Below are 13,062 nucleotides of genomic sequence, written 5' to 3'. Positions count from 1 at the left end.
GAAAAGCCTCTCTCAACTTCCTGGTCTTGCCATGCTCTAGGGCACCCAACAAACTTTGAAACTGTTCCAACAAACTTTGAAACTGTTCTTTCTCTGCCTAAAATACTCTGCCTGACTCTTTTCCAAACTCTTTCTATGTCAAGTCTCAACGCACACCTTCTTAAAAAAGTGTACCTAACCTTACCCCTTAGTCTCAGGTCCCTGTTAGATGCTCTGATAGAACTCTGCACTTACCCTCTCAAATCCACATCCAACTTACAATTATTTAATTATAATAATTGTGTTGTCGTTGTCCTTGCCAGAACATAAGCTCTCCTGGCACAGAAATCATGTCTATCTTGTTTACTATAATATTCCTAGTATATACCTTGCACAGAGTAAATGTGCAATAAATGTCTACCTACTGACTAAGCCTCTGCATACACTGTCCAGAACGTTTTTTACTATATTTAATCTCCCAGTGAAATCCGCCATATCCTTCAAGAAATAAATTAAAGATGGTTGCCAGAGGGGAGGTGGCTGGTGGGAGGAATGGGGGAATGGGTGAAGGGGACTAAGAGTACCCTTATCTTTTTTTTTTTTTTTAAGATTTTATTTATTTATTTGACAGAGAGAGATCCCAAGTAGGCAGAGAGGCAGGCAGAGAGAGGGGGGAAGCAGGCTCCCTGGTGAGCAGAGAGCCCGATGTGGGGCTGGATCCCAGGACCCTGAGATCATGACCTGAGCCAAAGGCAGAGGCTTAACCCACTGAGCCACCCAGGTGCCCCAAGAGTACCCTTATCTTGATGAGCACTGAGTAATATATGGAACTCCTGAATCACTATATTGTACACCTGAAACTAAACTAACACTGTATGTTATTACACTGGACTTAAAATTTTAAAAAAGAAGATTACAATCTAGTATAAGTAACAAATACTTAAAAAGAAAAAAGAAAGAAATTAAACGTTTCTGTGAAGTCTTCCCTGCACATCCGTACCACCTGCCTGATCAAGTGAATCACTTCTTCCTTTCTGTTCCTACTAAATTGTGTACGTAACTCTACTAATACGATAATTACACACTATTGTAAATACCTATCTTTGTGTCTGAGTCTCCACTAGACTGTCAACTCCCTGAGGGTATGGACCACATCTCGTTCACCTTTGTATCTCTAATGCTTAGAAAGGGACCTCATGACGACAACAGACATCTAAATGTTGATGGGTACGTTAAACCTAAGATTATATCTCTAATATCGTACTGAAAGGTTTTATCCTAATATTAAATCTGGGTTCCAATTGTAGGTTTGTTATTCATTAGCTGCATGATCAAACTGTTTAACCTCTTTGGACCTCGGTTTCCTCATTATGGAAATGGGGCTAATAATACCAACTTAGAAATACTGCTATGGAAATTAAACAAAATGACACTGTACAACAATTAGCACACACAGTGCCTGGCATGTAGTCACCTCCCCACTCTGGCTTCAACTTGATAGAGACAACTAGGACAAAACAAATACAAAAATAAGTCACAGCAATCAAGGCAGGCTGAGCACAGAGTGAGTCACTCCTTTTAATCATTTGCCTAGGAAGATCAACAATGAAAAAACATAATAAGCAGAATAAACTTTACTGGTGTTAGCCCCCTTGGCATATAAAGCTGGGTAAGAACTTCCCCACAGACCTCTTGGCTCATCTTGGAGCCACATCTGGCTCCCTAGCCCAGCAGGCCAGGTCTTAGTCTGTGGCACCAGGAATGGCTACCTCGACTGGAACAGACACTACCCCATGAGGAATGTGTGTGCATGTGGGAAATGGGGAAGAGGGAGGACAGCCTGAATGCAACCACATCTATCAAGTGTTCTGCAATCTGGCAGAAAATACTAGAGAATCGTTGGTGAAGACAGACCCCACACAACTGCACCTACCTGTAGCCAAGAACCACCTTTGACTAGATAATGAGCAGATTTCTGCTTTTACCGAGACAATGGTCAGACCTGCATGCAGTGAGCATCTCCGAGGTCCAATTATGCTTGTACATCTGGGCAGCACCCGCAAACACAACACCAGGCAGCTTCATACACATACTCCTCGGCACAGAGTGATGCCCACAAGCGCCAGCTTCACTGCTCACGTGTGCCAAATGCACGAGCAGATTTAACAGTTTCTCTGCTCCTTCTTCATAATGTGCTTACCTCTGCAGAACCGCTGGTGTTCAGATGACCTACTTCCTTGGAGTCGTTCATCTCAGAATGCTGTGTCACTGCATGTGTAGTTACTTCTTCACTGGGACTATCTCTCTTCCAAAGCTTCCTGGGTAAGCTATGATGGCCACTGGAAGATACAGTGGGTCTGAGTGGAGCTCTGGATGCACTCTGTCTCCTCCAAGATGTCCTGCTCCAACCGAGCCCCAGAATATGTGGTACATCATTTTCAGGGGGAAAGCCCAAATCATCTGCAGTTTGGAATTTTTTAAAAAACACCAGCATGGAACTGGAAGAGTCAGTCCTGAAAGTGCGGCAGCTCTGGGGCCTGCTGCAGTCTGCCTGAATGCACATCCCTTCTAACCACCAAAAGGCATGGCAGGCAGGGTCCTGGCAGCAGGCAGCCCAACACAATTGCAGAGAGGAGGTTCCTTCAAGAAGCTGGAGGTGATTTTCTCCCCCAGATCTCAGGCCAACTCCAAATTCTGTCTTCGCCTGCTGGCACCTGCTCTCACTGGCATCTAAAAACAAGGAATGAAAACATTTTAAGATGTAATAAAAACAGACGACTGCTCTGTAAAGAGCCCTGAACACCAACATTTAAGGCTATTTTGAAGACTGGTTTTTAAGAGAGTGGGAAAGCTGTCTAGCAAGTGGAACAGAAGAAGCAAAATAGAGTGTTTTTGGCTCAAGATACTTTAGCTTATAGAAGTACTGCACATTCATCACTGGTTTCCCTTCTCAATGAGTCTGTTCCACATAGAACTTCCCTATAGAACTCCAGTTCATGAAACAGAAAAAAACAAAACAGCTATTCTGGTAGAAGTATATGGAGGGGTAGGGGGAGTCCCACCACCTAACCTTCCACTCACATCCTGCCACTTCTCAGGGACAGTGTGACCACTACAGGACCAGGTAGCAAGACTGGATGGAATAACTACTCCTCCCCCCGAACCGGCAGCAACACAAACTGAGTACTCTTAACATCTTACAGGTTATAGGTTCATCCATTTTCTAACCACCCGTTTGCCAGAGAAAGGCAGTTTTGCACATCACGGTATCAGCCAGAGCAGTAGTCAGATTACCAAGAAGTTTAATCATGAGCCGGATTCTGCTAGAATGAACTTCCTACTGACAATCATGTCATGGTAAGAAATAAAGGAACAGAAGTACAACAGTGACCTACTGTCGTTAACCTAAATAACTTGGTCCAAAATTCCAGCTAGTGTTGCTTCTGCATAAACTCTAGGCTACTGAATTACTGCAGGTGTGGCATTAATTTTCCTGAAGTATTACCTCACTTCTGTTTTCTCAGATGCAGAAAAGTCAAAGCATGTTCTAAACGAAAACTGTTATAGAGTTCATTTTAAGGTCTTAGTTATATAGGTATCTGCGCCCAAATACGGTCAAGGTTATACGGAGCCAGAACCAGGGTGAGGCCAAGATAGGTGCCTCAGGCACAAAATTTAAGAAGGTGAGCATTCTCAGACTCATGTAAGCAGGGAGCTGGCTTACGTGATGTTGAGAGTGAGTGCCTCCTTAAATTCTGCGCCCTAGGTGTCTCCTTTGTCACCCCTGCCCTGGCCCTGGGGTTAGAATGTAAAAGATATTTTAAAATTACATACAGAAAATATTTAGCAGAATCAAAACACCGAACAACCGGATAATCCTGTCTGCACGTACACAGAACTGAAAGGGGGCTCTGACTAACCAAAGCAACAATGTGATAATCAGCCAAAGCCAACCTGACTCCCAGGAAATACTTACAAAATGTCCAGCAGACTAAATGTGGACACCAGTCAAATGAGAGAGAAAAGGGAAAAAAAAGGCAGGCTTCTGGATTACTGAGCAGGCGCTGTGGAAGCCAATCTGCCATTGTTCATTAAAAGAAAAGAGAGAGACTGGCACAGACCTAACACCAGACAAGGCAATTTAGAAACCTAGAAAAAATAGAACTTCCTTAAGAAAAATGAAGAAATAGCAACTACAAAAAAAAAAAATGAAGCTACCAAGAGCTACAGAAATACCCCTCATATCCTTATCTACCTTCCCACACAGTAGCCAATGCTATGAATCTTGGGAACAGCTATCTGAGTATACAGACTGTGTTGAAATCAATAAATGGTTACCTCAGTAACTACTGTCAGTCACCTTTATACCAATTTTCCATCATTCTTCTCAGAATAATTCTCTCACATTTAACATAGTGAGGAGGTCCACACAGATTAAAATAACCTGCACTTTTCTGTAAGCCACTATTTCATTTAATTTTTAAAATGTACCATGATACCCACTTTTGCCCCTGTGGATCAAACTGCCATAGGGCTTGCCCTCACATCATGAACAACCAGAAAACTAGACTATATGAAACAACTGTTTCTAGACAATGAGCAACAGGTGGTCCAGGACTGTGATCCCAAAGAGGAAGGAAACAAACAGGTAAGCCCTGGCTTTCTGTATGGAAGTGTGCTCCAGACAGCAGCACAGGGAAAGAGAGCCTAAGCAGACTAGGGCAGACTTGCTGTGTTGAGGAAACAGAGTTTCAGGTGACTGTGATGGCTGGAATTTTGGAACAAACAACCAGAAAGGAGGAAACAACATGGAGAAAAACCTCCCGATATCTGAGTAATGGTCTCTTTCAATCTCTGACTGAATACTAATTTACCCCAATTATGGGTTGAGACGACATGAGGGAAATTAGAAAATATTTTTAACTGAATGAAAATGAAAACATAATGTATAAAAATTCATGAGATGCAGTTAAAGCAGTGTTTAGAGGGACAGTTGCAGTTGTAAATGCTTATTTCAGAAAATAAGAAAAGTCTAAAATTGATGATCTACATAGATACACAGGGAGAAGACCATGTGATGACAGAGGCAGAGACTGCTATAAGCCAAGGAATGTCAACGATTGACAGTGACCACCAGACGCTAAGGAAGTCAAGGAAGGGATCTACCTAGAGTCTCAGAAGGTACCAACCCTTTATTTTGGACTTCTAGACTCCAAAACCATTGGCTTATCAGGATTTTCTGCCCTTACCTAAGAGAACAGTTAAGGAGACAGAGGACTCCAAGAGTACCAAGAGTAACACATCCAGGGATCACTGACATTTAGGTATATGGCTGTGATCTTTACCCAGACTGAAGGGAGACACCTGCATTCATTCAGTGGACATGCACAGAGATGTGATGTTGGAAAACCATGGGGGTTTTTCTTTTTTAAATCAAAATTAATTGCCCAACTGGAGCAAGGGGTAAAGCCCTGGATGGAGGTGTGAAAAGTTCTGCCAGGTTTCTGTATAGTCTAGGAGTACTGGTTTGAAACAAAAGCATCAGTCCTAAAGCAAAATATTTCTGAAGGATCAGCTCCAGAAGAGTGAACATAAGGTGTCATCACTGATACAGGCCTGGAATGGGAGGAAAGAAGTTCCCCAGAGAAGCAGCACTGTAATGTGACAAAGTCTTTAAATATAATTCCTCCTATATCAGCCATCAGAAAAATCTTATAGGTGAGATAACTCATTTATGTACAGAACGTGGGATAGCCTTTATGAACAGCTCATTTCCTTTAAACCACCATAAAATTCACATAAGCAAACAACCTTACAGATGTACTCAATGTGGAAATTTCTCAAGAAGGACTCAACAATTATTAATTACCAGAGAACTCATTGTAGAGAGAAACCCCATCAATGCAATGTATGTGGAAAAGCTTTCAAAAAGAACTCTATCCTTTTTTATTTTTTTTAAGATTCTATTTGTTCATTTGACAGAGAAGAGAGAGGGAACACAAGCAGGGGGAGTGGGGGAGGGAGAAGCAGACTCCCCGCTGAGCAGGGAGCCCGATGCAGGACTCAATCCCAGGACCCTGAGATCATGACCTGAGCCAAAGGCAGACGCTTAACGACTGAGCCACCCAGGCACCAAACTCTATCCTTCTAAGCCATCAGAGAATTCATACCAGTCAGAAACCTATGTATGTAAAGACTAGGAAAAACCTTTGCTCAGAACGCAGCCCTTACTCGTCATGAGAATATACAGTGGAGAAGAGTCTTTCAAATGTAATGAATATGGGAAAGCTTTCAGGGATAATTCCTAGTGGAACATCAAAAAATCCATACTGGTAAGAAAACATATTGGTGTAGCAAACGTGAAAAAGCCTTTAGGAAGAGCTCAACCCTTATTAGTCATCAAAGAATACATACAGGAAGGACACCTACATGGCTCAGTCAGTTAAGCGACCGACTCTTATTTTCAACTCAGATCTCAGGGCTGTGAGATGGAGCCCCATATCAGGCTCCACAGTGGAGCTTGCTTAAAATTCTCTCTCTTCCTCTGCCCCACCCCTGCCTCTAGCAAAAAAAAAAAAAAAAAAAAAAAAAAAATACATATAGGAGAGAAACCATATCACTGAAATAAATGTGGAAAATCTTTCAGGTAGGGGCGCCTGGGTGGCTCAGTTCTTAAGCGTCTGGCTTGTGCTCCCCTCTCTCGCTGTCATGTTCTCTCTCTGTCAAATAAATGAATAAAATCTTTTAAAAAAATCTTTCAGGTATATATCATTTGCTAGACATCAGAAAACTCACAGTGAAAATAAACCCTATTGGTGCAAATGACTGTGGGAAAGCCTTTGTGAAGAGTTTATTGGATATGAGAGAATTCATACTGGACAAAAATCCTATCACTGCAAGAAATACATGAAAGTCTTCAGGCACAGGCCCGGCCTTGCTGAACATCAGAGAATCCATATAGAGGAAAACCTCAGACATGTAATAAATATGGGAAGACTTTTCCCAAAGCTCAATCCTTAAACAACATAAGAAAATTCATAACAAATAGCCACCAAATGTAGTTAGTGTGGTAAATCACAAAGAAAGGGTTTATTCTTTCGAGTATCAAAGAAGAGACATTCAATAAATTATACATTTAACAAAAATATTCTGTGCACTTCCATGCCAAAGAACTTCTCACTTGTAAAGATTTCATTATAGTATGGTTTGTACTGGTGAAATATTTGAAAAACTTCAAGTCTATCAGTATGAAAATAGTATAGAATACTGTGCAACAACTAAAAACAATGAAGTAGAATTGTATATACAACAAGAGAAATAGCCCCATGAGGGGTGCTGGGGTGGCTCAGTCAGTCAAGCGGCTGGCTTTTGGTTTCAGCTCAGGTCCTGATCTCAGGGTCCTGGGATCAAGCCCCATATGGGGCCCCACACTCATTAGGGAGTCTGCTTGAATATTCTTTCTCTCTTTCCTCTCCCTTTGCCCCTCCCCCAGCTCACGTGTGTGTGTGCTCTCTCTTTCTCAAATTAAATAAATCTTTAAAAAAGAAAAGAACTATTCCCATGATATCTTAAATTAAAAAACCAAGTTGCAGGGGGTACCTGGGTGGCTCAATTGGTTAAGTGTCTGACTTCAGCTTAGGTCATGATCTCTAGATCCTGGGATCGAGCTTCAGGCTCCTCTCTCAGTGGGGATTCTGCTTGTCCCTCTCCTTCTGCCCCATCCCCTGCTCACGCTCGCTTGCTCTCTCTCTCTCAAATAAAATCTTTGAAAAATTTTTAATTTTAAAAAGCAAGTTCACAAAAAATATATATATGATGCTCTTATTTATATTTTTTAAAACAAACCTTTCTTTGTTTCTACATATATATTATAAACATTCCAAAGGATCTGGAAAAATGAAGGCCAAACATTAACAGCCAAAAACAATCTTTTTCCAACAATGATCTGCACTTTCATCATAAAAGCTGGAAAAGAGTAAATTATACCCAAAATAAGTTGAGAAAGGAAAAGATAAAGATAAAGATAAGAGTAATCAGTGAAACAGAAAACAAAGAGTAGAGAAAATCAATGAGACCAAAATCTGGTTGTTTAAAAAGATCAACAAAACCAATAAAGCTCTAGTCAGACTGATGACAGAAAAAAAGACAACAGTCACAAATTAACAATATCAGGAATGGAAGAAGAGATATCGCATCACTACTGAATTAATAAACCACGAGCAGCAAACTATGGCTTACAGGCCAACTCCAGCTACTATTATTGTAAATAAAGTTTTATTGGAATATAGTCAGACTCATTTATTTATTTTGTCTACAGCTCTTTTTGCTCCACAATGGCTACGTTTTTTTTTTAAGATTTTATTTATTCATTTGAGAGACAGAGTGAACGAGAGAGAGAGATCACACAAGCAGGGGAAGAGGGAGAAGCAGGCTCCCCTGCAGAGCAGGGAGCCCGATATAGGGCTCAATCCCAGGACCCTGGGTCACAACCCATTCTAATGGCAGACACCCAATTAAATGAGCCACGCAGGCACCCCCACAATGGCAGAGTTAAGGAGCTGCAACAGACTTTTATCTTAAGACTCACAAAGCCTAGGGGTGCCTGGGTGGCCCAGTGGGTTAAAGCCTCTGCCTTCAGCTCAGGTTATGATCCCAGGGTCCTGGGATCGAGCCCCGCATCGGGCTCTCTACTCAGTGGGGAGCCCGCTTCCCTCCACCCCCCTCACCCCGGCTCTCTCTGCCTACTTGTGATCTCTGTCAAAAAATAAATGAAATCTTTAAAAAAAAAAAAAAAGACTCACAAAGCCTAAAATATTTACTATCTGGCACTTTAAGAAAGTTTGCCAGCCCCTGGTCTAAGAGAATGTACTTTTGTTTGACTTACTATTAATTAATGAGTACAGCCTAAATTTGGATGTTAACTTATAGAAGACTGATGGGTTACAAATGATTTTGATTTTTACAGAGATGCAAATTATTTCTGTCTAGTAAAAGATAACCTCAAAAGTTCAATTAATTAGGCGCCTTATCTTCCCACCTAGCTATTATCTTTATTTCTTTATTCATTCATCCATTCAACAAATATTACAGTGCATTTGTTTCACACCAGGCATTGCTTTGATGGAGCTTAGAATTTGGATGGGGAGACAGAGATTAAACAGACACAATAATGAATGTAGGATTGCAAACTAATATAAGTGCTCTAAAAGAAAGAAATTCAGTCTTGGGGCACCCGACTGGCTCAGTTGTTAAGCATATGCCTTTGGCTCAGGTCATGATCCCTGCTTGTATTCCTTCTCTCGCTCTCTGTCAAATAAAAAAAATCTTTAAAAAAAAAAAAAGAGAGAGAGATTCAGTCTTTACAGAATAAAGGTAGCTAAATTTGGAATTTACTGAACAGATACATTATCACATATGTGACATGCTAGCAAAGATATTCACTGGAGGGGCCTGGGTGGCTCAGTCAGTTAGGCGTCCAACTCTTGATTTTTGGCTCAGGTCATGATCTCAGGGTTGTGAGATCAAGCCCCGTGTAGGGCTCCATACTCAGAATGGAGTATGCTTGAGATTTTCTCTCCTCTTCCTCTGCCCCTCCCCCGACCCACACTCACTTGCTCTCTAGCTCTCTTTCTCAAACAGTAAATAAATAAAAGCTTTTTTTTTTTTTTTAAGATTTTCTTTATTTATTTGAGAAAGAGAGTGAGAGAGAGCATGAGGGGGAGAAGGTCAGAGGGAGAAGCAGACTCCGCATGGAGCTGGGAGCTCGATGCTGGACTTGATCCCAGGACTCCAGGATCATGACCTGAGCCGAAGGCAGTTGCTTAACCAACTGAGCCACCCAGGCAATAAATAAAATCTTTAAAAAAAAAAAAGATATTCACTATATGTTGCTTGAAATGAAAAAATACTGGAACTAACTTTTAAACTTCTCAATAGAGACCAATTAAATAAATTAAAGAAGATCCATGCAGTTATGGAGATGAATAAGGCTACTCTATATAGTACTAGTATGCAATGATATCCAGAATACACTATGTAGAAAAAGAAAAGTTCAGAGCAGTGTGTCTAGTATGCTACAATTTGTGTGTGTGGGGGGAAAGAATATAATGTTTATGCATATATGCATAGACTATTTTTGGAAGAATAGTCAAGAAGTTGGCATGGTTGCCTTTAGCAGGGGAAAGGAGGTAGCTCAAGAGACTGAAGTGAGAGACTTGTTTGTTCAAATACCCTTTTTTACCTTTTGAATTTGTACAATGCACACATATTATTTTTTGAAAGATAAAATTTAAAAATGTAAATAAACAGAAATGTCAATGGCTTCCAAGGGCTCTTAGGGTGATAACCAAAATCCTTAACATAACCTAAGAAGATCCTGTATGATCTAGACCATATCTACCTTTCTGGCCCCATCTTGTAGCAGTCTCTCCCTCAGTCATTATGTTCTAACCCACCAGCTTTCTTGCAATCCTCAAATGGACTATGCTCCTTCTCCTAGCTGGGCTCTGCGCATGCTGCCCGCTCTGCTGGGAACTCTCTTACCTCCCTTCTTTGCCCAGTTAGCTCCACTTATGAGATCTCAGTTCAACCATTATTGCCTCAGAGACGCCTCCATGCCAAGTCAGGTCTCTCCATTTATACACTCTTTAGGCCCAGTCACCCCTTTCCTTTAAAGCAATTATTGCACTTATAAAATTACATTTCCTGTGATCATCTGCTCAGTGTTTTCCCCACCACCACACTGTAAGCTCGAGGATGACAGGGCCATGTCTGTTTTGTTTTTTTCTCTCTCACTACTGTACCCCCAATTCTCGCATGGCACTTAACACATTACACTGTAGGTACCCCAAAATATCTTTCTGAATGAATGCACAGATAAAGGCATGTATGCATATGGAGGAAACCAGAGGGCCTGGTATCAGGTGGGTCATACTAAAGACATCCAGGCCGATGGCAAGACTTCAAACAGAGATGAGGCCCATATGCCATAATAAATGGGGGGGAGGGTGAGTGAATGATGGTTGGTAGATGAGTAATGACTAGAGGCAGGAAGTGGTATAACCCTCAACCAGCAGAACTTTTACATGACACTGGAGGAGTACTGTTCCAGAAGTGACAGTGAGAAATGATGAGGACATCAGTTCCACCTCCAAACTCAGGGATACATGGGAGATAGAAGGATGAGCAACCATCGCCTGCAGGCTAGAGGGAAAACGAAGTCTTTCTCCAAGAGAAACCAAGGTCTCAGAACATTCTCCCTATCTAATGTCTTAACTGATAAGTTTGAGTCCAGAGAGGATTTAATAACTCTATGGATTCTTGTCACAGTTAAAAAGTTGAGAAGGGAGGGGTGGTAAATGTGAGTTGAAAAGCACTAAGTCATACAGGAATGTCAAGTCAGACTCACGCAAATCACAACGGTTAAGGCACTTCCTAGCAAGAAAAAAGGAGAGGATGGAAAGTTATGATGATGAACTGATGACAGGGTTGCTGCCTATCCAGCCTCAGTATAAATGGTGAAAGCTTTGAGGCAAATCACAGAGAATTTCTGTGGAATTTGGGGGAACAGATTTAGACTCAGGGGAAATGGTCAAGGAAATTTATGGGAATTACAAGGTTGAAAGGAAAGGAGCAAAAAATCCTAATTTCCTGGTTGTTGCTAGCAGCTCTTGTCAAATTCAGATCTTTGAAAGAAGAGGAGATAAAAGTGGGAGTGGATGGGGGTTAGCTATAAGACTGGTTTGCCCTGCAAGGGTCTTTTACTCCCATGTCTCCCTGAAGAATGTCACATAAGCTACGTAACTATCTGGGAGTATAAAAGAGAAACACTTTTTTAAATTATTTATTTATTTATTTGACAGAGATAGACATAGTGAGAAAGGGAACACAAGCAGGGGGAATAGGAGAGGGAGAAACAGGCTTCCCACTGATCAGGGAGTCCAAAGAAGGGTTCGATCCTGGGACCCTGGAATCATGACCTGAGCTGAAGGCAGATGTTTAATGACTGAGCCCCCCAGTGCCCCAAGAGAAACATTTAGAACCCAAACACTCCCCCTGCTTTGTAAGGTAACCTGGAAGCCTCAGTTAGAGATCTTATCCATTACTTTGGGCAAGAGAGAGCATGTCCAACGACAGAAGGAACAACCTGGGCAGTCACACAGGATGTTTCAGACTCTCCCAACTTCACCTGGACTTCTTGATTGCTGTATTCTTAAAATTATTATTAAAGCTTAGTGACGGGTAAGATCTCTGACTTACCTGACAATCTGATCCTTTATCTTAGCTCAAGGAAATAGAGCCTGGGAGAGGACAAATGGTCAAAAGCACGTATGTCTTTGACAGTGACCAGAGTAAAAGAAAATGTGAAGTATGGGGCAGGTTAACTGGCTATGGCATTGCTAAGAAAATTAATCCCAAAGTTTCCAATAAGGAGAAGAGGTACTCTGATCTCTCATTTCACATATTTACTAAGCGGGATTTGACTGAGTTATTTTTTTTTTATTATTACTAACTGTTATTTTAAAAAAATGTTGCTCCATTATGTGTTCAATAATAAACACATGGGGGCAAAACAGTTCTTTCCCATCCATTCAGTGGATCATAATTCCTCCTCCCAGATGGCTAAAAGACACAGGTTCCAGATTCAGCTCTAGGTCCATCATTTACTATAATTTAACCTTTGAAAAGTCACTTAACCTCTCTAAGATTCACAATTTTCATTGTTGTTACTCTTGAGAAAAAGAGTTCATCAGAGGAGGAAGCAGGGGAGCATTGGTAGAGTCAATATTGGATTCTAGAAGTAACTTGGATAAAAGGTAAGATGAAAATAAGCTCCAATTTTAGATCAGTTCCTCTCCTGCCCACGCCGCCATAGCCTGGCTCTGCTCCCAGGGTCTAAGCAAAAGCAATATTAAATCTTTACAAAAGAGGGCTTACATAGAACCTTAGACTGAAAACTCTTTGGGAAAGTCTGGCTCGCACTGCTGGTAGGAGCAGGTAGAAAGCTTACCCAGGTAGAGTACAGGAGGGCAGAGCCAATCCTTCTAAAGTCACGACAAAGCAGAGAATACAGAGCTCCCACAT

At 41.4% G+C, this 13,062-nt stretch overlaps 1 protein-coding gene across 3 annotated transcripts in view; it reads right to left on the bottom strand.

Annotated features, from left to right (window-relative positions):
* The window catches only part of KIAA0319L (KIAA0319 like), an 89,149-nt gene that overhangs the window by 55,743 nt on the left and 20,344 nt on the right, over positions 1-13,062 (bottom strand). For all 3 annotated transcript variants that reach the window (XM_045997701.1, XM_045997691.1, XM_045997705.1), the window contains exon 3: positions 2,180-2,709. In XM_045997701.1, coding sequence (XP_045853657.1) covers positions 2,180-2,709 — 530 coding nt within the window. The remainder of the gene's footprint in view (positions 1-2,179; positions 2,710-13,062) is intronic.

Source organism: Meles meles, chromosome 1 (genome assembly GCF_922984935.1).
Source record: "Meles meles chromosome 1, mMelMel3.1 paternal haplotype, whole genome shotgun sequence".
In the NCBI taxonomy this organism is placed as follows: domain Eukaryota; kingdom Metazoa; phylum Chordata; class Mammalia; order Carnivora; family Mustelidae; genus Meles; species Meles meles.
This window is presented reverse-complemented; position numbering and strand designations above follow the sequence as displayed.